The 23,077-nt window shown below is 39.7% G+C and overlaps 2 protein-coding genes, 1 long non-coding RNA gene and 1 pseudogene across 6 annotated transcripts; 1 reads left to right on the top strand and 3 right to left on the bottom strand.

The window, feature by feature from the left end:
• The first annotated feature begins 607 nt into the window (after positions 1 to 607).
• LOC112186907 lies at positions 608 to 4,491 on the top strand. Of its 4 annotated transcripts, XR_005806431.1 has the most exons (7): positions 608 to 1,515; positions 2,296 to 2,355; positions 2,436 to 2,437; positions 2,837 to 3,074; positions 3,328 to 3,391; positions 3,502 to 3,601; positions 3,898 to 4,491. It is a non-coding gene; the product is annotated as an uncharacterized LOC112186907 (long non-coding RNA). The 4 variants fall into 4 exon arrangements; XR_002930937.2 differs by lacking the exon at positions 2,436 to 2,437 and having other exon boundaries at positions 610 to 1,515; positions 3,898 to 4,488; XR_002930936.2 differs by lacking the exons at positions 2,296 to 2,355; positions 2,436 to 2,437 and having other exon boundaries at positions 615 to 1,515; positions 3,898 to 4,479.
• Positions 4,492 to 5,219: 728 nt separating this feature from the next.
• On the bottom strand, positions 5,220 to 6,730 carry LOC112185184 (annotated as a pseudogene).
• Positions 6,731 to 16,737: 10,007 nt separating this feature from the next.
• On the bottom strand, positions 16,738 to 20,292 carry LOC112186902 (F-box/kelch-repeat protein At3g06240). The gene is made up of 2 exons (XM_024325465.2): positions 18,669 to 20,292; positions 16,738 to 16,928 (listed from the first exon to the last, which is right to left on the bottom strand). The coding sequence occupies exon 1, from the start codon at positions 20,125 to 20,127 to the stop codon at positions 18,679 to 18,681; it is 1,449 nt and encodes a 482-aa protein (XP_024181233.1). The 5' UTR covers positions 20,128 to 20,292; the 3' UTR covers positions 16,738 to 16,928; positions 18,669 to 18,678.
• Positions 20,293 to 20,616: 324 nt separating this feature from the next.
• On the bottom strand, positions 20,617 to 22,992 carry LOC112186897 (pentatricopeptide repeat-containing protein At5g15340, mitochondrial). Its single transcript, XM_024325457.2, has one exon. The coding sequence runs from the start codon at positions 22,809 to 22,811 to the stop codon at positions 20,907 to 20,909; it is 1,905 nt and encodes a 634-aa protein (XP_024181225.1). The 5' UTR covers positions 22,812 to 22,992; the 3' UTR covers positions 20,617 to 20,906.
• Between the last annotated feature and the right edge of the window lie 85 nt (positions 22,993 to 23,077).

Genomic DNA, 23,077 nt, shown 5'->3' with positions numbered 1-23,077 from the left:
TTAACTTGCTACACATTTTAGTGTTTAGTATAAATAAAATTTATGCACGAACCTGAATTGCCTTCCTTTTTCTGAAATTTTTCTATAAAAAAAATTTGATTGGACAGCTAAAAGCAGCTTTCGGAAAAAGAACCAAAAAAATAAAAAACATTAACTAATAATTGGCTTCACCGCCATGCCAAGTTGCCGTCTAGTGTGAGTGAGCTACTTTTTATCTTATAATCATATGATCTGACTTTAAGTTCTTCTTCCTCTGCAAAATTCTTCTTCCTCCGTAAACTGCAAGTAGCTGTTCTTTCCACGTCGCTCCTCTTGCTGAGAAGTATAGAAGAGTCCAATCTTTCTCCGTCTTAAATAGGGAAAGAACAGAACAAGTTCACCTTCATTTTTGGGTCAAAAGGCAAGTACGAATTTGGGTATTGCAGAATTTGAATAAGACTGATGAGATTTTGCAAAATTTCGGTATTCATCAACTGCATGCAAGAAACCCAACATGTTCTCTTCCTAATTCGATAATCTTTTCCACCAAATTCCTGGTTAGGATATAAGTCGCACCCAATTTCGTCTCCAGTTCTTTAATTGTGCTTGTTCCATATTTGATTTGCAGGCCAAGTATTTGAATTCGATTTCCTGTGTATATTCAAGATCTGAATGATTCAGTCGATCAAATCCCGGCTAAACTCTTGAGTTCAAACTGAAAAAGAGTTTTGAAGAAACAGAGAGATCCAGGTTACACAACTCGATCCAAGTAACCAGATAAAACTAAATCTCTGTTTGTCTGCCTTAGAGATCCTTCTGATCTCGCCTGCGTTCATCTGTGAAGACAGAAGACCCTTCTAGCTTCCCAATTCAGATTCCCACGTGCAATGTGAGAGAGGAGAACAACTAACGTCGTTATTCAACTGTTAGTGCACGTGACTTGCACACTGCTGGTGCAAGTAAACCGACGGTGGCCTAATGGATAATTTAACTAAACAACAATAATATCTCAAGCTACTAAAATAAAGTTTAACCTAATGGATAATTTGCTAGTTAATATCTTTATTAATTAAGCTAATTTCTGGCCGAATGGTTAAATTTTTGAAGCGCCTATAATGCCCACGGTTTATTAAAACTCCACATATAAAAAAATGCTATACGATGTTTGAAGTGCCTATAATGCCCACGGTTTATTAAAACTCCACATATAAAAAAATGCTATACGATGGATATGATGGTAATTTTGGAAATAAAAGGCAAAACCAAAACAAGTCCACGGCAGAGATGAAAAGAAAAAAAAAAAACAAGAAAAGAAGAAGAAAAACGGTCGCCGTCGCCCATGATCTCAATGGAGGCAGAGACTCAGGACGACGTGGGAATTCAAATGTATACATCAACACTCATCCGTCTTCCAATTCCCAGTTCACACGAAAATAGGAAACAAATAAAGAAAGAAGAGCAGCGCAGAATCAAACCAAAAAGGAGGAGAAAATTCTTATCAAATCGGCTTAGGTCAGACTTGATAATTATCATTGGGTAAGTTTCAAATTTTGTTTTCCATTGAATTTCAGATTCAGTTGGTTTTTGCTTTTCTTAGCTGTTTGAATTTTTCAGTGGTATGCTAAGAAGTCCGGTGTGATCCTTCGGTCTTTTATTTTATATCAAACCGTTAAGTGCATTGATTTTATCCTTGGGTGATTGATTTTATATCAAAAGCGTTGAATTGTTCAGAATTTTAGTTATTTCGGTTTCATTCGCTTTTTCAAATGAATTAATTGTTTTATGGAACATTAGCACTCCGTGTTGTTAATCTTTCGGTTTTGTTTTGCTCAAGTAGTGCTTCAATTTCTGTTATCTAATGTCCAGTGCTATACATGTCAGTATGTGTTATGTAATCAGGCAAAAGAAATTTGTTAGTTTTACTCCAACAAAATGGTCTTTATTGTTTCTTTCCTGTCATACTAATGTTCGATGGTTATATGTGGTTTAGGAACTCATTGACTGATTATATCAAGAGATATTGGTGTTTTGGCATAATTAATAAAGATTTACTGAGTAAATTGCTTCAAGAGGAGGTGGGCCTGCCAAGCAATAGAGATATTATATAGAAATATATATAAACACACCCGGGTTTTCTAATCCAATCCATGGGGTTCAGTTATAATATCAAAGTCTGTATATCAAAGTATGTATGTTGGCATGGGTGAAGCCTGACATTGGACGTTTAATACTTGAAGGGTTAGTTTAGTTTATCTTTATTCAATGGTAATCATTGTCGATCACTCGGTTTTTTTTCTTTCCGGTTTTTTTTTCAAGACTATGCTAAGAAGTTTGCTGTGATCCTTGGGTGATGGAGAAGTTTTTTGTGATCCTTAGGTATATTTACAATTTTGGTTCTTTTGTTTATAGTCAATTTAAATGAACTAATTCTTTTATCTTTGGGTTTTGTTTTGCAGAAGTATTAGGCGAAGCCACTTTTGCACTCTTTTACGGAATATTTATGTTTGAATTCTGAATTTTGCTTTAGTTATGCTATCCCCAAAGCTTGGATCCACTCTTTTGGGTTAGTGGATTACTGCATTGGGGGTTTAAGAAGGTTCTGTGTCGCATTTCAGTGTTGATTGTGTGTATATACATATAAATCCTGTCCAATTTTATTGCTGCAAATCGCATCGAAAGCTTTAGTGTAGGAAATTGTGTGTCTTTTTACATTGACTATGAATCATGAGTTGCTTTCCATACTTTAGTTTCTGTAGATGGATAAATTCTTCGATGATGCTATACCTGAGTTAAGTGCTTGAAGGGTGTGTGCCCATTTCTTTTGGTTTGATGTTTATACATTTCTTGATTTTTTCAGCTGCGGTAGTTAGAGGTTGTGGAAAGTGTGGACAATAGTATTTGGCTGAGCCTATTGATGCATGCTCGACATTGACTAATGAAGCCAGACATGGCAAGAATTATAGCTCCCCTTTTGTGTTGATTATAAGAGGAGGGTGCAGTTTTGATTTTTGAGGATAAAGTTAGAAGAGCTCAAAAGCTTGAGTTCAAAGCTGCAATTTTTTACAACAAAGAAGAGAGCGGCGTCTTTGTTTCAAGTAATGACCTTTCTACTATAAAACTTTTATGCATAGTGTTTTAATTTGTGAAGTTAGGTGTTTGTGTTGTAATTAATGATCCGTGAATATAAGAACAATTGGTTTTCAATCTTAACTCAATTTTTTTTTTTTTTTTTGGCTTTGAGAAGATATTATCAGTACTTTCAGACCCATCTCTCTTTGGGGTTATGGTACCTATACTTCTGTGTATTAAAATTCTTCTTTTGATTATATTTAGTTTTGGTTTGTGTAGAAAGAGAACTCATAGAGGTAGAACTGAAAGCAGATCGATAAGGACCTGTTGATCCATATTCAAGGTATGCTTTTGTTTTGGGGTTTGTGGATCTGTATATATGTTTGTGTGTGTGTTTTTTTTTTCCTTTTCTTTTCTTTTTCTGATGCTTCAATAATCATGAGTTACTTGCAGCATGTATATATGAATGGCAGATTGGACACTAGATATAAAATTATGATCAACAAGCAAAACTGAAAGCAAATCGATAAGGACCTGTTGGTCTATATTCAAGGTATGCTTTTGATCTTTTTGGGGTTTGCAGATCCATATATGTTTGTGTTTCTCTCTTTCTCTGATGCTTCAGCATTCACTTCACTTGCAACATGTATATATGAATGGCAAGCAAAACTGATAGCTGAAGCATAGGGACCTGTTGATCTATACTCGAGGTCTCTCAATTGTTTAATTGTGCCCCATGTCATTTTCAGAATCCTGATATTATTAAGATCCCTTGCTCAATTTTTGTTGCGTGTTGATTTTTCAATTTTTGTCGTGTTGTTGATTTATAGTGTATGCCTTTTCGTGCAGCAGAAAATCTTTCTGCATCGACCGGATTATATTGATACTTTGATGGTACACCAAAAGACTGGGCAACTCGACAGTCAACTCAAGTCCGGTTGGGTTCACATACCTCTATGTCTGAGTCAGATTCACATACTAGACCGATTCAGGTCCACAGAGACGAATCAGGGGCAACCTAGACTATGGATGCTTCAAGTACGTACTAGGCTAATACTGAAACTACCATAAAAATATAAGAGGAACTATAGCCAGGTTAAAGCATGCACTATTTCCAATAAGTTCTGCTACGCTGTTACCGTAACACACTGTTACTACATGACCATTTAATTGTTTGAAAGCAAATAAGGTGTTGATGACAATGGACCAGTACTCTGTCTTTGGGCATAGGTAAAGTAATCATATATCTAAATAGGGACAGGGTTATGTTGTTCAGAATGATTTATTATTTCATTCCGCAAGAAAGCATGAATTTGAGAAAGACATTTTTATTGCAACCTATTTAGATATGATTAGTTTCATCAGTATTGCAAGGTAATATAAATCAATGAATCATATCATGTGGTTAGTGCATGAGAAAATCAATAAAAATGAACACTGTTTATCTCAGTGAGCTTATTTTTAAAGAGTGGAACAAAATTAAGCATGCACAGTATGTACTCTTAAGCTCTGTTTTTTTTTCTTTTAAATATTTTTATATTTTGTGGTAGTTAACCAATTCCAATAATAAGTAGACTTAAAGGCGGGATGACCTATATTGCTACTGGGATCCAAACATTCAAGTTAGATATATTTGTATATACCAGTGCGAATTTTTGTACAAAGTTTTAAGGATTTTACTAATGGATTGATAAACACATATACAATATTTTATAATATCTGTATGGGATATGAGTCAGGTAATATGTTATATTGCACTCATGAGTCATATTTCAAACATGCATAGCAAGAGAGGGAGAACAATACAAAATATTTAATTTAATTTGTTGAGCATTATATCAAAATATCTACTAACCGTCTCACTGGAACGTTGAAAACGTTCTTGTGTATTCCTATTGGTTTGACCTTGTCCTAAAATATAGAGAAACATAGCTAAAATTTCAGCGGTACTTATGTTTTTTGAACCCTTCAACACCTTTTCAACATCATTCAATAGCATTAAGAAGCAGTACTTATCCATCCTAAATTGGTTATAACACCTACTTTCAATGCCTTCTAACACTTCCATTAACCAAATATAACCTGTTTGAGTAGAAGTGAATACGTAGAATGTTCCCGAAAAGGCTTCAAGTAGCACAAGATTTCAAGGCTGAAAGTTTAGGAGCCTGCTATCACCAATAATCAGAGCACGAACAAGAACCTTGCTTGAAACAATGAAATCGGTTGCGATCCCTAATGACAATTTCTCGATTATAGACATGAGAAACTAGTTTCATCGCAGAATGGCAGTCTTGACAGATGCGTAGATTTTTGAATATATGAAGCGGAGAACCTGCTCTTGTGCTTATAAGTCCATAACAAACTGCCAACTTTTCAACGTGGGAGAACAATGCCTGTTCTATCTCCTCTAATTTACCCGCATTACTCTTGTCTGTGCTGTCAAAACCAGAGAAAACTTGAGTAGCAGCATTTGGGACATAACCGGCCATTCTCAACTTTTGTATCATCTCATCCAACTTCATGTAAATCTCCATTGTCTGTGGGTGTGACTTGTCTCCAGCACTGTACTGATGAATTTGGCCACCAACATAAAGCGAGCTCATTCCAGGCATCTTTCTTATACCCATATACTCTAGACCCTACCTCAACAAATTAGCCGTGTCCTGGTTTCCACCCAAAGCCTACATGTTTGAGAGAAGGACATGATACTCTGTGTTTTGGGGATCTATTTGAACCAGGTCTTGCAGAATGCATTCACCTAGCTGTAGCTTTCCATGGACAATGCATGAACCAATAAGAGAACCCAAAACAACCTCATTCGGAGGCATTGGCATTCTCTTTATTAAAATCCCTGCCTCTTCTAAATTGCCAGCCCTGCCCAGAAGATCCACCATGCAAGCATAATGCTCTATCTTAGGTGTTACGCCATACAATGCTTCAAGATTCTGAAAGTAATGCCGACCCTGTTCAACAAGTCCTGAGTGGCTGCAAGCACACAACAAAGCAGTGAAGGTTAAATCGTCCGGCTTGGCCTCTTTCAGCATTTGAGGAAACACCATCAAAACAACTCTGCCTCTTCCACGCATTGCTAACCCACTAAACAAAGCATTCCATGTCACTACATTCCTGTACTTCATGTGCTCAAAAACTTTCAACGCTGTGTCAACTCTACCACATTTTGCATACATGTCAACAAGAGCTGTGCCAACCATAATATCCATCTCATTCCCCATTGTCTTATAAGCATAGGCATGAACCCAACTGCTGATTACTACACCTCCCGATTGTGCACAAACCGATAAAAACGAACAAAGTGTGACTGAAGGGTTTTGACTTGTTCTTAAGGTTTTGTCATTCAGTTGAATAATGTCCTAGTTTCCAGGATTCAGTTTTAGTTTGAATTCGTATTTGTTCTATTTTGCACGTGGCTGTATGTAGCTAAAACGTGATCGTATTTTTAGCTTAAGTTGTTAGTGTTTGAGGCTATATATGAAGCCTGAACTGATTGAATAAATCAAGTATTTTCAGTCCAGTTTGAGTTTGGTTTCTTTGCAACTACGTTTCCAGTCTCTACAAACTGGTATCAGAGCCCCCACTGGGCCTGAGAAAAAGTGTGATAAGCAGCAGCTTTGAGAGAGAGATGGAGAAGAACTTGATTAGGATCCCTTACTTCGACGGTCATTATGATCATTGGAGTGAGCTGATGGAGAATTTGCTCAGAGCAAAGGGCCTATGGAGTTTGGTGGAGAGTGGCTTCGAGGAGCCAAGAGCTGGAGTCCCGCTGACTGAGGCACAGCGAGCACAGCTAGAAGATGCCAGAACCAAGGATCATCAGGTTAAACACTATCTCTATCAAGCCATTGATAGAACAACCTTCGAACAGATCCTGGATCGACGCACAACCAAGATTGTTTGGGACTCCATGAAGAGGAAATTCGGAGGGAATGAAAAAGTGAAGAAGTCCCTTCGTCAGTCACTAAGAAGAGAATTTGAAGTGCTTGAGATGAAGAATGGTGAAACCATCACGGAGTATTTTACTAGGGTGATGACTGTCTCTAACAAAATGAGGAGCAACGGTGAAGACATGCCGGATTCGAAGATAGTGGAGAAGATTTTACGAACCCTAACTGAGAAGTTCACTTATGTGGTGGTGTCCATCGAGGAATCAAGAGACATTGAATCCATCTCCATTGATGAACTGCAAAGCTCGTTAGTGGTTCACGAGCAGAAGTTCCAAAGGTTGAACAGAGAAGACTACGATCAAGTCTTAAAAGTGGAAGATAGAGTAAACATGAGAGGCAGAGGAAGAGCAGCTCTTAGAGGAAGAGGTCGAGGGCGAGGAAGGCAGACGTTTAATAAGGCAACAGTGGAATGTTTCAAATGCCACAACCTTGGTCACTTTCAATACGAGTGCCCAAAATGGAACAAGGAGGCAAATTACTCCCAACTAGAAGAAGAAGATGACTTGCTCTTGATGGCATACGTGGAGATGCATAATGCAAAAAGAAAGAATGCTTGGTTCTTAGATTCCGGATGCTCTAATCACATGTGTGGAGATAAAGGTATGTTTTCAAGTTTGGATGTAAACTTTAAACATTCAGTAAAACTTGGAAATAACTCTAGAATGCATGTTACTGGAAAGGGAAGTGTGAAACTTGTTTTAAATGGTGCTACGTATATTTTTGGAGAAGTATATTTTGTTCCAGACCTTAGGAACAACCTCTTGAGCATAGGGCAACTTCAAGAGAGAGGCCTATCAATTTTGATTCAAAATGGCATCTGTAACATTTATCATCCACACCGAGGACTGATTGCTCAAAGCAAAATGAGTTTGAATCGCATGTTTATCCTGGTAGCTGAAACTCAAGCCTCAAATGCTCAGCCCGAAGAATGCCTTCACACAAGCAGCTCAGACTTAACTCACTTATGGCACCAGAGGTATGGACATCTGAGTTATAAAGGGTTAAGAACTTTGCAATCCAAGAAGATGGTTCATGGACTACCCCAGTTTGAAGATTCAAAGACTACCTGCACGGATTGCCTAAATGGAAAGCAACATAGGAACGCCATACCAAAACAAAGCACCTGGAGGGCAAGTCAAGTTCTCGAGTTGATCCATGCAGATATATGTGGGCCCATTTCTCCAACATCCAACAGTGGCAAGAGGTATATCTTATGCTTTATTGATGATTTTAGTCGTAAGGCATGGGTGTATCTCTTGTGTGAAAAGTCTGAGGCACTAAACAGCTTCAAAAACTTCAAGAAGATGATTGAGAAAGAAGCATAAATGTTTATCAAGTGCTTAAGGACAGATAGGGGAGGAGAATTTACATCTCATGAGTTCAACAACTTCTGTAAAGAGCAAGGAATTAAGAGGCAGCTCACCACAGCTTATACGCCACACCAAAATGGTGTGGGTGAGAGGAAAAATCGAACTGTCATGAACATGGTTCGATCAATGTTATCAGCCAAGAAAGTCCCAAAAACTTTTTGGCCTGAAGCTGTAATGTGGACCTTCTATGTACTGAATAGGTGTCCTACCTTGGCAGTAAAAGATGTCGCACCCCAAGAGGCATGGAGTGGAATCAAACCTTCTGTGGATCACTTCCGAGTTTGGGGGAGCATTGCCCATGTGCAGATTCCGGATGCAAGAAGAGGTAAGTTAGATAACAAAAGCTTTACCTGTATTCTATTGGGGGTGAGTGAGGAGTCTAAAGGGTACAGGTTGTTTGATCTTAGTGCAAAAAGAATAGTAGTAAGCAAGGATGTTGTTTTCGAAGAAGAAAAGATGTGGGAGTGGGGTAACACATATGAGCAGCAAATTTCAGTAGATTTAAAATGGAGTGATGAGGATGAAGTGAGTGAAGGTGAAGAAACAGGAGAAGAAAATGAGGATGAAGGGAGATGTAACCCTAACGAGGTTAGCAGAGAAATATATGGGCCTGCAGCAAGCGGCATAGATGAAGGGAGGGTGAGAAGAAGGCCTGCATGGATGGAGGATTATGAGAGTAGTGAAGGGTTGAGTGAGGATGAATCTTATATGGTGCAAGATGTCACAGGTGAAGACCCTACTTTCTTTGAAGATGCAGTGCAAGAAGAAAAGTGGCGACAAGCTATGGATTCTGAAATCAACTCAATTGAAAAGAACAAGACTTGGACTCTCACAGATTTACCAGAAGGGGCCAAGAAAATTGGGGTAAAATGGGTTTATAAAACCAAGCCTGATGAGCAAGGAGCAGTGATCAAGCACAAAGCGAGCTTGGTAGCAAAGGGTTACTCACAAAAGGAGGGAATTGATTATTCAGAAGTCTTTGCACCTGTAGCAAGACTAGACACAGTAAGGACAATCATTGCGTTAGTTGCTCAGAAGGGATGGAGGATCTCTCAACTAGATGTCAAATCTGCTTTCTTGCACGGAGATTTGAATGAGAATGTGTTTGTTGAGCAGCCAAAAGGATATGAGAAGAAGGGGAAGGAGCACATGGTGTATCAACTGCACAAAGCTTTGTACGGTCTGAAACAAGCTCCTCGAGCTTGGTTCAGCCGTATAGAGACCCATTTCGTCAAGGAAGGATTCCAAAGATGTGAGAGTGAACAAACCTTTTTCACAAAGCAAGGAGGTGAAGGTAAAATCATCATTGTAAGTCTGTACGTTGATGATTTAATTTATACTGGTAATGATACTGATTTGATGCTTGAGTTTAAGAATTCTATGATGAGAGAATTTGATATGACTGACTTGGGAAGTATGAGTTATTTCCTTGGTATTGAAGTCTTACAAAAGAAAGAAGGTATTTTTATCTATCAGAGGAGATATGCGCAGGAGATTCTAAGAAGATTCGGAATGATAAAAAGCAATGAAGTTAACAGTCCTATGGTACCAGGGTTCAAAATTGGAAGAGACAAAGATGGAGTTGTGATCGATGAGACCTATTACAAGCAGCTTGTAGGCAGCTTGATGTAATTGACGGCAACTAGGCCGGATTTAATGTTTGTTACCAGTCTTATGAGCAGATTTATGGCAAAACCTACCGAGCTGCATTTGTAGGCAGCAAAGAGAGCTCTTAGATACTTGAAAGGGACTGTGAACTATGGCATTTATTACAAGAATGGTGGAGATGACAGGTTCACGGCATTCACTGACAGTGACTACACTGGGGACATGGAGGATAGCAAAAGCACAAGTGGTTATGTTTTCTTGTTAAGTTCTGGAACTATTTCATGGAGTTCTAAAAAGCAGCTGATTGTGACCTTGTCAACAACCGAAGCCGAGTTTGTTGCAGCAACTATGTGTGCGTGTCAGGTGATATGGTTAAAGAAAATCTTGAAGGAGCTCGAACATGAGGAAGGTTGCATTAGCATAAACTGTGACAACAGCTCCACCATCAAACTTTCCAAGAACCCAGTGTTTCATGGTCGAAGCAAACACATCCGTGTAAGGTACCATTTCCTCAGAGATCTCACTAAAGAAGGTACAATTTCCCTTGTTCATTATGGAAGTAGTGATCAGTTGGCTGATATCATGACAAAACCATTGAAGTTCGACACCTTTCAAAGGCTCAGGAGCAAGTTAGGAATGTGTGAACTCACTGATATAAGCTAAATTGCTTACTGCATTAGCTTAAGGGAGGGAATTGAAGGGTTTTGACTTGTTCTTAAGGTTTTGTCATTTAGTTTTGCAAGAACCCTAGATTCTTGCCCCATGTTCAGTCCTCCAATAAGCTGAGCAGAACAGATGATTAGATACATAAGTATACCAACAAAGAAAGCTAGTTATTGAGACTCAACTAAACAACAATAACTTAAGGTTTCATTTTCGGATAAACTAATATGCCACAACCTAGATAGAAGCTTCCTTTCAAAAAAAAAAAAAAAAACCCTAGATAGAAGGTTGCTAATTAATATATAGTTTAATACAATGCCTGGTAGAAAAGCTCAAGTGCACTCAGCCACTCACCGCAGTAGACTTGGCACCAATGTCTTTCCCGAGGGCGTCAAAGTGGTCTCTGATCTGAACGGCAAGCTCCTTTGTTGGGGAGAGAACCAAAGCAAAAAAAGGCTTTTTGGGGAGAATCTATCAGAGCTTGCGGTATCGGAAGAGCAAAGGCTCCGGTTTTACCCCTACCCGTTTGGGCAAGTGCGATCAAGTCTTTGTCAGGTTTGTAGGTGTTTCTGTTAGGATTTATCTTCAGTTTTGAATAATCCCTATTGACTAGGGATAGGTTGTTAGTCTTTTGACTCTTTCCTTGTTGTTTACCACGTTTTTCTGTTAGAGTAAACGTGGGCTGTATTTCTGCTTTTGTTTAGGAATTGTAAGGCTATATAATAGCCAGAGTTGATTGATTTCAAAATAAGTCATTCTCAGATTTTGTGTGCTGTGTTGCTTTGTTAAGACCTAGTTTCACAACATTCTGGTATCAGAGCCCCCACTGGGCCTGAAGAAAAAAAAGTCGCAGACTTTAGACTTTTGAGTGACTTGCAAGTAGTGAGAGAGAGCAGCATGTCGAGTGAAGGAGGATCTTTCGTGCAGCCATCAATTCCCCGCTTCGATGGTCATTATGACCATTGGAGTATGCTGATGGAGAATTTCCTTAGGTCCAAAGAATATTGGAACCTAGTGGAGGTTGGCTACACAGAATCGGAGGCTGGAGCGGCTATGACAGAGGCACAGCAAAAGAAGCTCGACGAATTGAAGTTGAAGGATTTAAAAGTGAAGAACTACCTGTTTCAAGCGATCGACCGAACCATCTTGGAGACCATATTGCAGAAAGATACTTCGAAGCAAATATGGGATTCGATGAAGAAGAAATATGAGGGGAATGCAAGGGTAAAGAGGTCGATCCTGCAAGCTCTTCGTAAAGAGTTTGAAATCCTAGAGATGAAATCTGGTGAGAAAGTCTGTGATTATTTTTCTCGTGTAATGTCCATTGCAAATAAGATGAGGGTGCATGGTGAGAGTATGACAGACGTCACAATTGTGGAAAAAATACTACGCTCCTTAACAGACAAATTTAATTATATTGTTTGTTCTATTGAGGAGTCAAAAGATGTTGATAAGTTGTCCATTGATGAACTACAGAGCTCTCTGATTGTTCACGAGCAGAAAATTCACAAGAATGACGGGGAAGAGCAGGCCTTAAAGATAACTCATGAAGACAAGCCGGTAGGAAGAGGACGTGGCAGAGGATCATATAGAGGAAGAGGCAGGGGAAGAGGACGTCAAGCATTCGACAAATCTCTTGTTGAGTGTTATAGCTGTCACAAGCTCGGACACTTTGCATATGAGTGTCCAAGCTGGGGCAAAGAAGCTAATTTTGCTGAGTTTGATGAGAAGGATGAAATGCTGCTGATGGCATATGTAGAGGGACTTGGAGCCAAAAGAGAAGAAATTTGGTTCTTAGACTCGGGCTGCAGCAACCATATGAGTGGAGATAGAGCTTGGTTCACTGATCTAGATGAAAGCTTCAGACATAAGGTTAAGCTTGGAAACAATTTAAAGATGTCAGTCCTGGGGAAAGGAAGTGTGAGGATGCAAGTGAATGGCTCTGTGCATGTGGTTACGGAGGTGTTCTATGTGCCGGAATTGAGGAATAACCTACTTAGTGTTGGACAGTTGCAGGAGAGAGGACTGGCAATCCTCATTCAGCATGGGAAATGTCGGATCTATCATCCACAGAGGGGACTGATTGTTCAAACTGAAATGTCAGCTAATCGTATGTTCTTCCTATTGGTTGTGTCTCTACCAAGCAGTAGCAGCAAGACAGCCTGTTTTCATGCAACTACTCCAGATGAATCTCAGTTATGGCATCGTAGGTATGGCCATCTGAGTTACAAGGGCCTGAGAACACTTCAATTCAAAAGGATGGTACATGGACTGCCACAGTTTGCTGCATCCACAGCAGTGTGTAGAGAATGCATGATAGGAAAACAACACCGTGATCCTATTCCAAAGAAAAGCACCTGGAGAGCAACAGAGAAACTCCAACTGGTTCATGCAGACTTATGTGGTCCAATCACGCCATCTTCGAATAGCAACAAGAGGTACACAATTTGTTTCATTGACGATTTTAGTCGAAAAACATGGGTCTATTATTTAGTTGAGAAATCAGAAGCTTTTAGTATGTTCAAATACTTTAAGAATCTTGTTGAAAAGGAATTAGGGGCTTACATTAAGTGTTTACGGACCGACCGGGGTGGAGAATTTGTTTCACAAGAGTTTAACCAGTTTTGTAAAGAGAATGGGATTAAGAGGCAGTTGACAGCGGCATATACCCCACAACAAAATGGGGTGGTAGAAAGGAAGAACCGAACAATCATGAACATGGTTCGGTGTATGTTATCAGAAAAGGGGATCCCAAAAGTTTTTGGCCAGAAGCTGTAAACTGGGCAGTGCATGTTCTAAACCGAAGCCCTACATTGATTGTGAAGAATATGACCCCAGAGGAGGCTTGGAGTGGAATCAAGCCTTCAGTTGAACACTTTCGAGTGTTTGGTTGTGTCTCACACGTGCACATACCAAATGCTAAAAGAACCAAGTTGGAAGACAAGAGCCTTTGTTGTGTATTGTTGGGGGTCAGTGAGGAGTCCAAGGCCTACAGACTTTACAATCCAGTGACGAAGAAGATTGTGGTGAGCCGAGATGTAAGATTTGAAGAGAATAAGAGTTGGGATTGGGACGTGAGCTTTAAGGAGTTAATTGTAGCTGATCTGGAGTGGGGAGAAAATGAAGAAGATGGAGTTCCTAATGGTGGTAGCGAAGAAAACAGTGAAGAAGAAGGTGATGTTGAAGAAATGGGGACTGTTTTTGGAAATGAAGAAAGCTCTTCTGGTCCTATTGAAGAAGTGCATGAAAAAAGAGATAGAAGGACACCAGCTTGGATGAATGACTATGAAAGCGGTGAAGGTTTGTCAGAAGAGGAAGATGTGACTAATTTGGCATTCTTTGCATCGACTGATCCTATGTTTTTTGAAGAAGCAGTGAAGCATGAGAAGTGGGATCAGCCATGGACCTGGAGATGAAGGCCATTGAGAGAAACGAAACTTGGGTGTTGACTGATTTGCCAACTGGTGCTAAGAAGATAGGAGTTAAGTGGGTCTATAAGACCAAACTGAATGAGAATGGTGAATTGGACAAGCACAAAGCACGCCTTGTAGCTAAAGGCTATGCACAACAATATGGAGTCGACTACACCGAAGTTTATGCTCCCGTTGCTAGGATGGATACGGTACGTATGATCATCGCTCTTGCTGCACAAAAGGGCTGGACAGTATACCAATTGGATGTAAAGTCTGCATTTCTCCATGGTGAGCTGAATGAGGACGTGTTTGTGGAACAACCAAGGGGTTATGAGAGGAAGGACAGTCCAAACAAAGTGTATAAGTTGAAAAAGGCCCTGTATGGGCTAAAGCAAGCTCCCAAGAGCCTGGTTCAGTCGGCTAGAGGCTTACTTTGTGAAAGAGGGATTTGAAAAATGCCATAGCGAGCACACTTTGTTTGTCAAGGTGAGTCAGAAAGGTAAAATTTTGATTGTCAGTGTCTATGTTGATGATCTAATTTTTACTGGGAATGATGAGATTATGTTTGAAGACTTTAAGTGTTCAATGATGAATGAATTTGACATGTCCGATCTTGGAAGGATGAGATACTTTCTTGGCATTGAGGTACTGCAAAGAGAAGATGGGATCTTTATTTGTCAAAAGAAGTATGCCATGGAGGTGTTAAGAAGATTTGGTATGGAAAAAAGCAACTCGGTGCTAAACCCAATTGTCCCAGGAGTCAAAATCAGTAGTGACACAGATGGAGTTAAAGTGGACTCAACCTTCTTCAGACAAGTGGTAGGTAGCTTAATGTACCTAACGGCTACTAGACCTGATCTAATGTTTGTGGTTAGTCTCATTAGTCGGTTCATGGGGCAGCCAACTGAGCTGCATTTACAAGCAGCAAAGAGGGCGTTGAGATACTTAAGAGGAACAACTGATTTTGGGATTTTTTACAAGAAGGGAGGGAATGAAAGTTTGGTGGCTTATGCTGATAGTGATTACGCCGGTGATTTAGAAGACAGTAAGAGTACTTCAAGGTACGTTTTCTTAATGAGCTCAGGAGCTGTTGCTTGGTCATCTAAGAAGCAGCCAATAGTCACTCTCTCAACAACCGAAGCTGAGTTTGTATCAGCTGCTTATTGTGCTTGTCAAATCATTTGGATGAGAAGGATCTTAGAGAAACTTGGTCATCCACAATGTGGCAGTACTATCATGTTTTGTGACAACAGTTCGACGATCAAGCTCTCCAAGAATCCAGTACTACATGGTCGCTGCAAACATATAGACGTTCGTTTCCACTTCTTACGAGATCTTGCAAAGGATGGAACTGTGAAATTAGTTCACTGTGGAAGTCAGGAGCAGGTTGCTGATGTGATGACAAAGCCTTTAAAACTAGATGCATTTCAAAGGCTTCGATGTTTGCTAGGAGTTCGTCAGATGCCAGGGGTAAACTAATTAGTAATAATTAGTTTAAGGGAGGGAATGTCAGGTTTGTAGGTGTTTCTGTTAGGATTTATCTTCAGTTTTGAATAATCCCTATTGACTAGGGATAGGTTGTTAGTCTTTTGACTCTTTCCTTGTTGTTTACCACGTTTTTCTGTTAGAGTAAACGTGGGCTGTATTTCTGCTTTTGTTTAGGAATTGTAAGGCTATATAATAGCCAGAGTTGATTGATTTCAAAATAAGTCATTCTCAGATTTTGTGTGCTGTGTTGCTTTGTTAAGACCTAGTTTCACAACAGTCTTTTCCTGACAAAGACATCAGAGTTAATTCGAGTCGTGAGAAAAAGCAACGAGATGAATGAGCCAGCGTGAGGAACACCTGCCTGCAAGGGCGTGAGGAATGGTCTCCACTTGAATCTAGGGGATGTCCATTTCAGTTTCAGTTTGTCAACAGCCTTCACCAGTTCATCGCATAGACCCAAACTCTTAAACGACGTCGTCGATCTTTTCTTCCTCGTCGGCCATTCTGATCAGTAAGTCTAATTTTGCTCCGAACGCTGGTTACAGTAGGGTTTTGCGGCTCCGTCCTTAAATAATACCACTCACTGATAAATAGCGCAGTACTTCTTCGAGAATCTCCGCTATTTGAATATGGATATCATTATATGTCCAGGTGGCAGCGCAAGTTGGGCCAGAGACAACTTAGTTCGAGCCCAAATACTTTCACCATCTTCTTCTTCGTTTTCTTTTATCATTACGAAGATCATAAAAGAATTTGGGCAAGAACTAAGTTGGACATTTTCTTTACTGGACTGAACCGGAGCCCAATTTCTCCTATCCCAAATAGTTTCTGCCGAGTTAATTTGAAAACCAATTATATAATCGGGATTCAATTACCCATTTGGTTGTGTGGTTGTTTTCTACTCTGAAGAATTTTAACATAATCTCCGCCGCACTGCATCTTCATGTCCTACTATGCTAAAGATTACTAAATTTAGTGCATTCTTATTAGAACTGAAAACGTGGAATGTTCCCTAATTTTTCAGATTTTGCATTGCAGTACCGTCCTAACTAATGAAAAGAAGGCACGCTGATTGACCTGTTTAATGTACCAACACATCCCAAACAAAAACCCTATTTTCATACTCAAGGATAGATTTTGCTTACTGTTCTGGAGGCTTTGCTTCTAGGTTAAAAGCCTTACATATTTACACAACCAAAAATAATGTCGTTAGAACATATAATATACATACAAGTAATATACATATAAGATAGCATCTTCGTAACAACAAAGCATTTTGGAACCATGAGCACATGACATAGACATGCTAAGAGCGACTGCAAAATGCCATCGATTTAAGTACCATTTCGGATTTCCACATGGCCGACAAGATTTATCTGAAAAATAAACGTAAACGGAATAAGAAACTACATGATAACGGAATAAGAAACTACATGATATAAAATTATAAATATAGGAAAGGAACACCCTGCATTGAACATCATTAGTTACACACACTGTATAAGCACCATACACCAAAGGAAGAGTAACAGAAAGAACTTCCCAAAGGATTTTCACTTCACATGGTGCTCCTGATCAATAAGTGTCTTGTTTCTCTTTAATTTATGATACTTGAATTCCACCTTCATGATGTTACCTAAATTTTTATACAAAGAAAAACTAGAAATAGCACATTTTTCTTCTCTAATGAGTAGAAGTACCAGAGTTCCTCTTTATTCATCTTAGGTCCTTGCATAGAATAAATACAAATTTAAGGTTTGATGTACCCCTCAAAACCCAAGATAGACTTATATCCTCATATTATTTTGGAATACATAGTTGCATATGCCAGTAAGTACCCAACGAATCAAAAAAAAGAAATTAAAAATTCATAATTCTTATAGATATGGCATAGCAATACAACCTAAAGAATCAAACAGATACATGTTAAAAAGGGTGACGAATTTCTCCGAGTTTGTGAAGACTAAACTGTAACAAAATAAGAAACATTTAAAGAGTTCAAGAGAATTAACAGAAAACCTTAGAACTTGAGAAACAGAAGAAGAAAGAAAATTGGGAAGAATTATAAGCAAGAAGCACAGGGTTAAATGTACCTGTGTCCTGAACTCATAGTAATTGCTCGATGAAAGAATCAAACTCTCTAAAAGCCTATAATCAAAGAGGAGCATAGGAGGGGAAGAAAAAATATAGAGGAAAGAAAGCGCTGAAGATAGAATGGTCATGAGGTGTAAAATCCAAATTGAGTAAGGATATTTTAAGCATACAAGAAAATTGATTATATTGCACCGGTTCCTTACTTGATATGAGAAAATGCAGCTTTGAAAAAGCCAGGGTCTAGTTGCTTCTTAATTCTGCGGCTACAGACCACAAACTTATAAAAAAAAAAAAAAATTCATTGCGAAATGGCCCGCGTAAAGCATAGTATTATCTCATCATTATGTGGTTAAGAAGAGAAGCAAACAACAGTTACAGCTCTGTTGGAGAAATCACACAGCATTTATGTGATCCCATCTCCAGCAAATAAGTTAAAAACAATTATTTATAACATCAAAATTGTTTATTGTCAAAAATTACTTTTCATTACCATTACTTGCTAATATAATCTACAACTATGCTGCCAATGCTCCCAAACAAAAAATTGCATATACAACTAACTGAATCACACTTGTAGCAATGAATGATATTTAGCATGCCAGATTCCCAAAATCTGTACATTTAAACCAACTAATAGACAAAAGACTGAATGATTACTGTTCGAGTAGTATTATTGTTGTGGACAGAAGTTTGAAAAATTCCAGTAGAATAGTCACACTAAGAGGGTAAGGTAAAGGCATAGACAGTTTGAATCAACAAATGTCAAAAGCTACTATAGACTGATCTAAAGAAAAATTAGAACAGGCAGGGAAGCCATCTTCAGTATAGTAAGTGATCATTGTACTGAACTTCTTATTACATAAAAGTAAAAGAGTTATACCCCAGCTAGGCAGCTAGCTATGTAATTTGACTAATTTCTCAAGTCTATTATTAAAAGAGTGATCATTGTGCTGTTGATGCTCTAAACAAAAACTTGCACACAAGTAAAATCACATCAAACAGGAGAAGAAGGAAAGACTCACAATGTTGATGTCATATGCCAGTTACCGGTGAAACTAAAGTCTGCCTGAAAGTGGCAGCTCCAAAACCCAAGTCAACTTCAAAAACAGCCTTTGATGTCTTTTGATTAGTTAATACCAATAGGCTTTCTGCATTCCACATACAGTGTTGATTATAATCCTGCATAAGTTGTTCATAATACAACTCCTCAAGATCCTCATTAGACACACCAGGATCATCATCAAACACATCAGGATCATCCTGCATAAGTTGTTCATAATACAACTCATCAGGATCCTCATCAAACACACCAGGATCATCATCAAACACATCAGGATCATCCTGCATAAGTTGTTCATAATACAAATCATCAAGATCCTCATCAAACACACCAGGCTCATCATCAAACACATCAGGATCATCCTGCATAAGTTGTTCATTATACAACTCATCAAGATCCTCATCAAACACATCAGGATCATTAAATGCAAAAGGATCATCAGACATAACCCTATGCATCAGAATTTCACCATTCTGCAAAATGCACAGGGGCTTCAACTCCTCTCCACGTAATTTCTTGAAAGAAAACTTTATAACTTGAGTCCAGGAATCCTTGGCCCCATATTCCTCCATCAACCATACTGATAAAACAGCAGGGATGCCATCTAAGATCTGATATACACACAGATGATCTTTATATACTAATACGCCATGAAAAACATGATAATCATCTAGTAACGGAACTGTCTCCTCAAACTTCTCCTCCGCCACACCAAAGGACATAATTCTTGATCCTGGGTAAGTAGACACAAGCCAATGTAGAGCTCCATTGAATAAGCACCCTTTACCCCTAAATTCGGCATAATCCTGATCCCGAATGGTTCTCCATGAGCCGGTTTTCAGCGTAAACACGTGAATCAGGGTCTCCTCCGAAGACCTACGCCCCCTTATGATCTTGTAATCATCAGTTGTGGAGTCATAGCCAAACCCATAAAAATCTGAAGGATGGCAATCTGTAGGAGGATTTGGTAGCACCTTGTATTCTCCGGTGCAAGGGTTCCATACGACAATCCCCACCGCTTGGCATTCAACACAAATCAACCCATTGCAAGAACCCAAAATCCTATTTCTTTGGTAAGCAGCAAGCTTCACCGGAAAGTGGAGCTCTCTTCTTGCAAACCAACCATCACCACCCTCCTTCAGATCCTTCAATGCTTCGTAGTCTATTGATAGCGGAGGATTCATTAGAAACAGAAGCCTGGAGTTGTTGTCGCCGAATCCTCTCTCTGCGTAGCTCGAGTGTAAGTGTTTCTTCACAAAGTGCGAATCCGCAATCAGAGCACGCCATGATTTGCACACACAGCGGAATCGAAGTAAAGATCTGACCGGAAGCCTTGCCAGTATCTCCGAAACTATATCTTCATCGAAGTAGTCACTCCGAATTCGCTTAACCACACCACCACTACCGCGGTCCTCCGCCATGTTTTCTGAACGGCTAGGGTAGGCTGTACTACTGTAGAGGACATTCTTCTTATATAGTGGTCAGCTTCTCTTTGTTTTACTTTAATGATGTTTGGATAGATGAGACTCCTGCTATTATTCAGGATGTTCTATATAAGAATCGTTGTAATTGTTTCTCTGTAGTTCGGGGTTATGTCCCCTGATGCAAAATTATAATTATAATATAATAAATAGAACCGGTCGTGAGGCTGAGCCTCCCAGCTAGGTTGGGTTACCCCTTTCAACAACAAAAAAAGTAGCTAGATATTTAGATGAAGAGAAATTCTTGCATAGAGTCTGCCGCACCAAATGGAGGTGCGGCCCTCCAATAAAAAATTAGAAATTTTTTTTTCTCTTTTCCGCATCACGTGACAGTGCGGGTGCTCCACGCAAGTCTTTCTCTTAGATGAATTGCATTTTGCACGTAGGTTGGCATACATCTACCGATCTACGCATGTATAGCCAAGCCAACTAGTCTAACAATGATGAGTCCTTGCCTTAACTACCGATTCAAAATTTAACTTCTTTTTTGTCACAAACCAAGGATTTAACTTGACTACGAGCATTCTGTTTTATTTTCATTTCTTTTTAATATTTATTTGCCCCTCTAAGCAATGAAGACAACAGATAACTTTGTTCCTCATTCCCAAAAGAATGACTCCTTGGCACATTGCGAAAGTTGATCAGGCTCATTGTTGGCAAAAACAAAAAAGGCTTCAAGTAGTACTAGATTTTATGGCTGATAGTTTAAGAGCCTGCTATCACCAATAATCAGAGCAAGAACAAGAACCTTGCTTGAAACAATGAAATCGGTTGCGATCCCTGATGACAATTTCTCGATTATAAACATGAGAAACTAGTTTCATCGCAGAATGACAGTCTTGGCAGATGCGTAGATTTTTGAATATGTGAAGCGGCGAACCTGCTCTTGTGCTTATAAGTCCATAACAAACTGCCAACTTTTCACTGTGGGAGAACAATGCCTGTTCTATCTCCTCCAACTTATCCACATTAATCTCGTCTGTGTTGTCAAAACCAGAGAAAACTTGAGTAGCAGCATTTGGGACATAACCGGCCATTCTCAACTTTTGTATCATCTCATCCAACTTCATGTAAATCTCCATTGCCTTTGGGTGTGACTTGTCTCCAGCACTGAACTGATGAATTTGGCCACCAACATAAAGCGAGCTCATTCCAGGCATCTTTCTTATACCCCTATTCTTAAGGCCCTGCCTCAACAAATTAGCCTTGTCCTGGTTTCCACCCAAAGCATACATGTTTGAGAGAAGGACATGATACTCTGTGTTTTGGGGATCTATTTGAACCAGGTCTTGCAGAATGCCTTCACCTAGTTGTAGTTTTCCATGGACACTGCAAGAACCAATAAGCGAACCCAAAACAACCTCATTCGGAGGCATTGGCATTCTCTTTATTAAAATCCCAGCCTCTTCTAAATGGCCAGCCCTGCCCAGAAGATCCACCATGCAAGCATAATGCTCTATCTTAGGTGTTACGCCATACAATGCTTCAAGATTCCGAAAGTAATGCCGACCCTGTTCAACAAGTCCTGAGTGGCTGCAAGCACACAACAAAGCAGTGAAGGTTAAATCGTCTGGCTTGGCCTCTTTTAGTATTTGAGGAAACACCTTCAAAACAACTCTGCCTCTTCCATGCATTGCCAACCCACTAAGCAAAGCATTCCATGTCACTACATTCCTGTACTTCATGTGCTCAAAAACTTTCAACGCTGTGTCAACTCTACCACATTTTGCATACATGTCAACAAGAGCTGTGCCAACCATAATATCCATCTCATTCCCCATTGTCTTATAAGCATAGGCATGAACCCAACTGCCCGTCACCATATCTCCTGATTGTGCACAAGCCGATAAAAACGAACAAAGTGTGACATAGTTCAATCCCAAACCACAACCAAAAACCATTTCTTGCAGAAGAGAGAAACCTTCCCGGACAAGCCCAACACTCACATACCCAACAATCATAATCGTCCAAGCAACCTCATTCCTCTCAGGCATTATATCAAACACCACTCTCCCACTTCCCACACCTTCCCATCTAACCACCCCATCCAAAATCACAGTCCAAGACACAACACTCCGCTCCACCATTTCGTCGAAAACCCTCTTCGCCATACTCAACTGGCCACACTTGACATACATATCCATAGCCGCATTGCACGACCTGACACTAGAACTCAACCCCACCTTCACCACGAACCCATGTCCTTGCAACCCAACCTCAACGTTGCCCAACCGAGCACACCCACTGAACAAGCAAACCATGGCAACGTCGTCCACCCTCACTCCCTCTCTGCTCATTTCCACAAACAAACGAAGCCCAGTTTGATGCATGCCGTGGCGAGCAAAGCTTCCCATGAGGACGGTCCAGTCCACAGTGTCTTTGTGCGAATTGGGAATTTCGTCGAACACCTTGCGTGCATGAATTGCACTGCCACAAGCTGCGTGGAGATGGAGCAGGGCATTGTAGAGGAACGAGTCTGCCGAGGCGGCGAGCCCGCTGGTGATGATGGCAGCGTGGAGCTTCTTGCCCGCTTCGATGGAGGATCGGCGAGTGCAATCTCGGATGAGAGAACGGAGGTGGCGCGTGGAGAGTAATGTCAAGGCAGTGTGTGCTGACCATCTCATAAAGTCATAAAAGAGGAGCTGAGGGTGCTGATGACGAGAAGACTAGTTATATTGATGAACTTGAAGAACCTTTTATGGGTCGTCAACGATATAAATGTCAATCCATCAGTGTATCGACTTATATTAATTTTGTTTTATTTTTTATTTTGATCTGAATTTAATTGTGAAATTAGAATGCGAGTTTAAGACAGGTAGTGGCCCGGCTGAGCTAGATAAAACTGGAAATCAAATGCAATTTGACGAAATTTAGCAACACTGGCCAAAAT

Source organism: Rosa chinensis, chromosome 2 (genome assembly GCF_002994745.2).
Source record: "Rosa chinensis cultivar Old Blush chromosome 2, RchiOBHm-V2, whole genome shotgun sequence".
Classification (NCBI taxonomy): Eukaryota; Viridiplantae; Streptophyta; class Magnoliopsida; order Rosales; family Rosaceae; genus Rosa; species Rosa chinensis.
This window is presented reverse-complemented; position numbering and strand designations above follow the sequence as displayed.

Bases quoted from the DNA above. Each gene is read 5' to 3' on its own strand.
- LOC112186902 (XM_024325465.2), bottom strand. From the start codon at position 20,127: ATGGCGGAGGACCGCGGTAGTGGTGGTGTGGTTAAGCGAATTCGGAGT.
- LOC112186897 (XM_024325457.2), bottom strand. From the start codon at position 22,811: ATGAGATGGTCAGCACACACTGCCTTGACATTACTCTCCACGCGCCAC.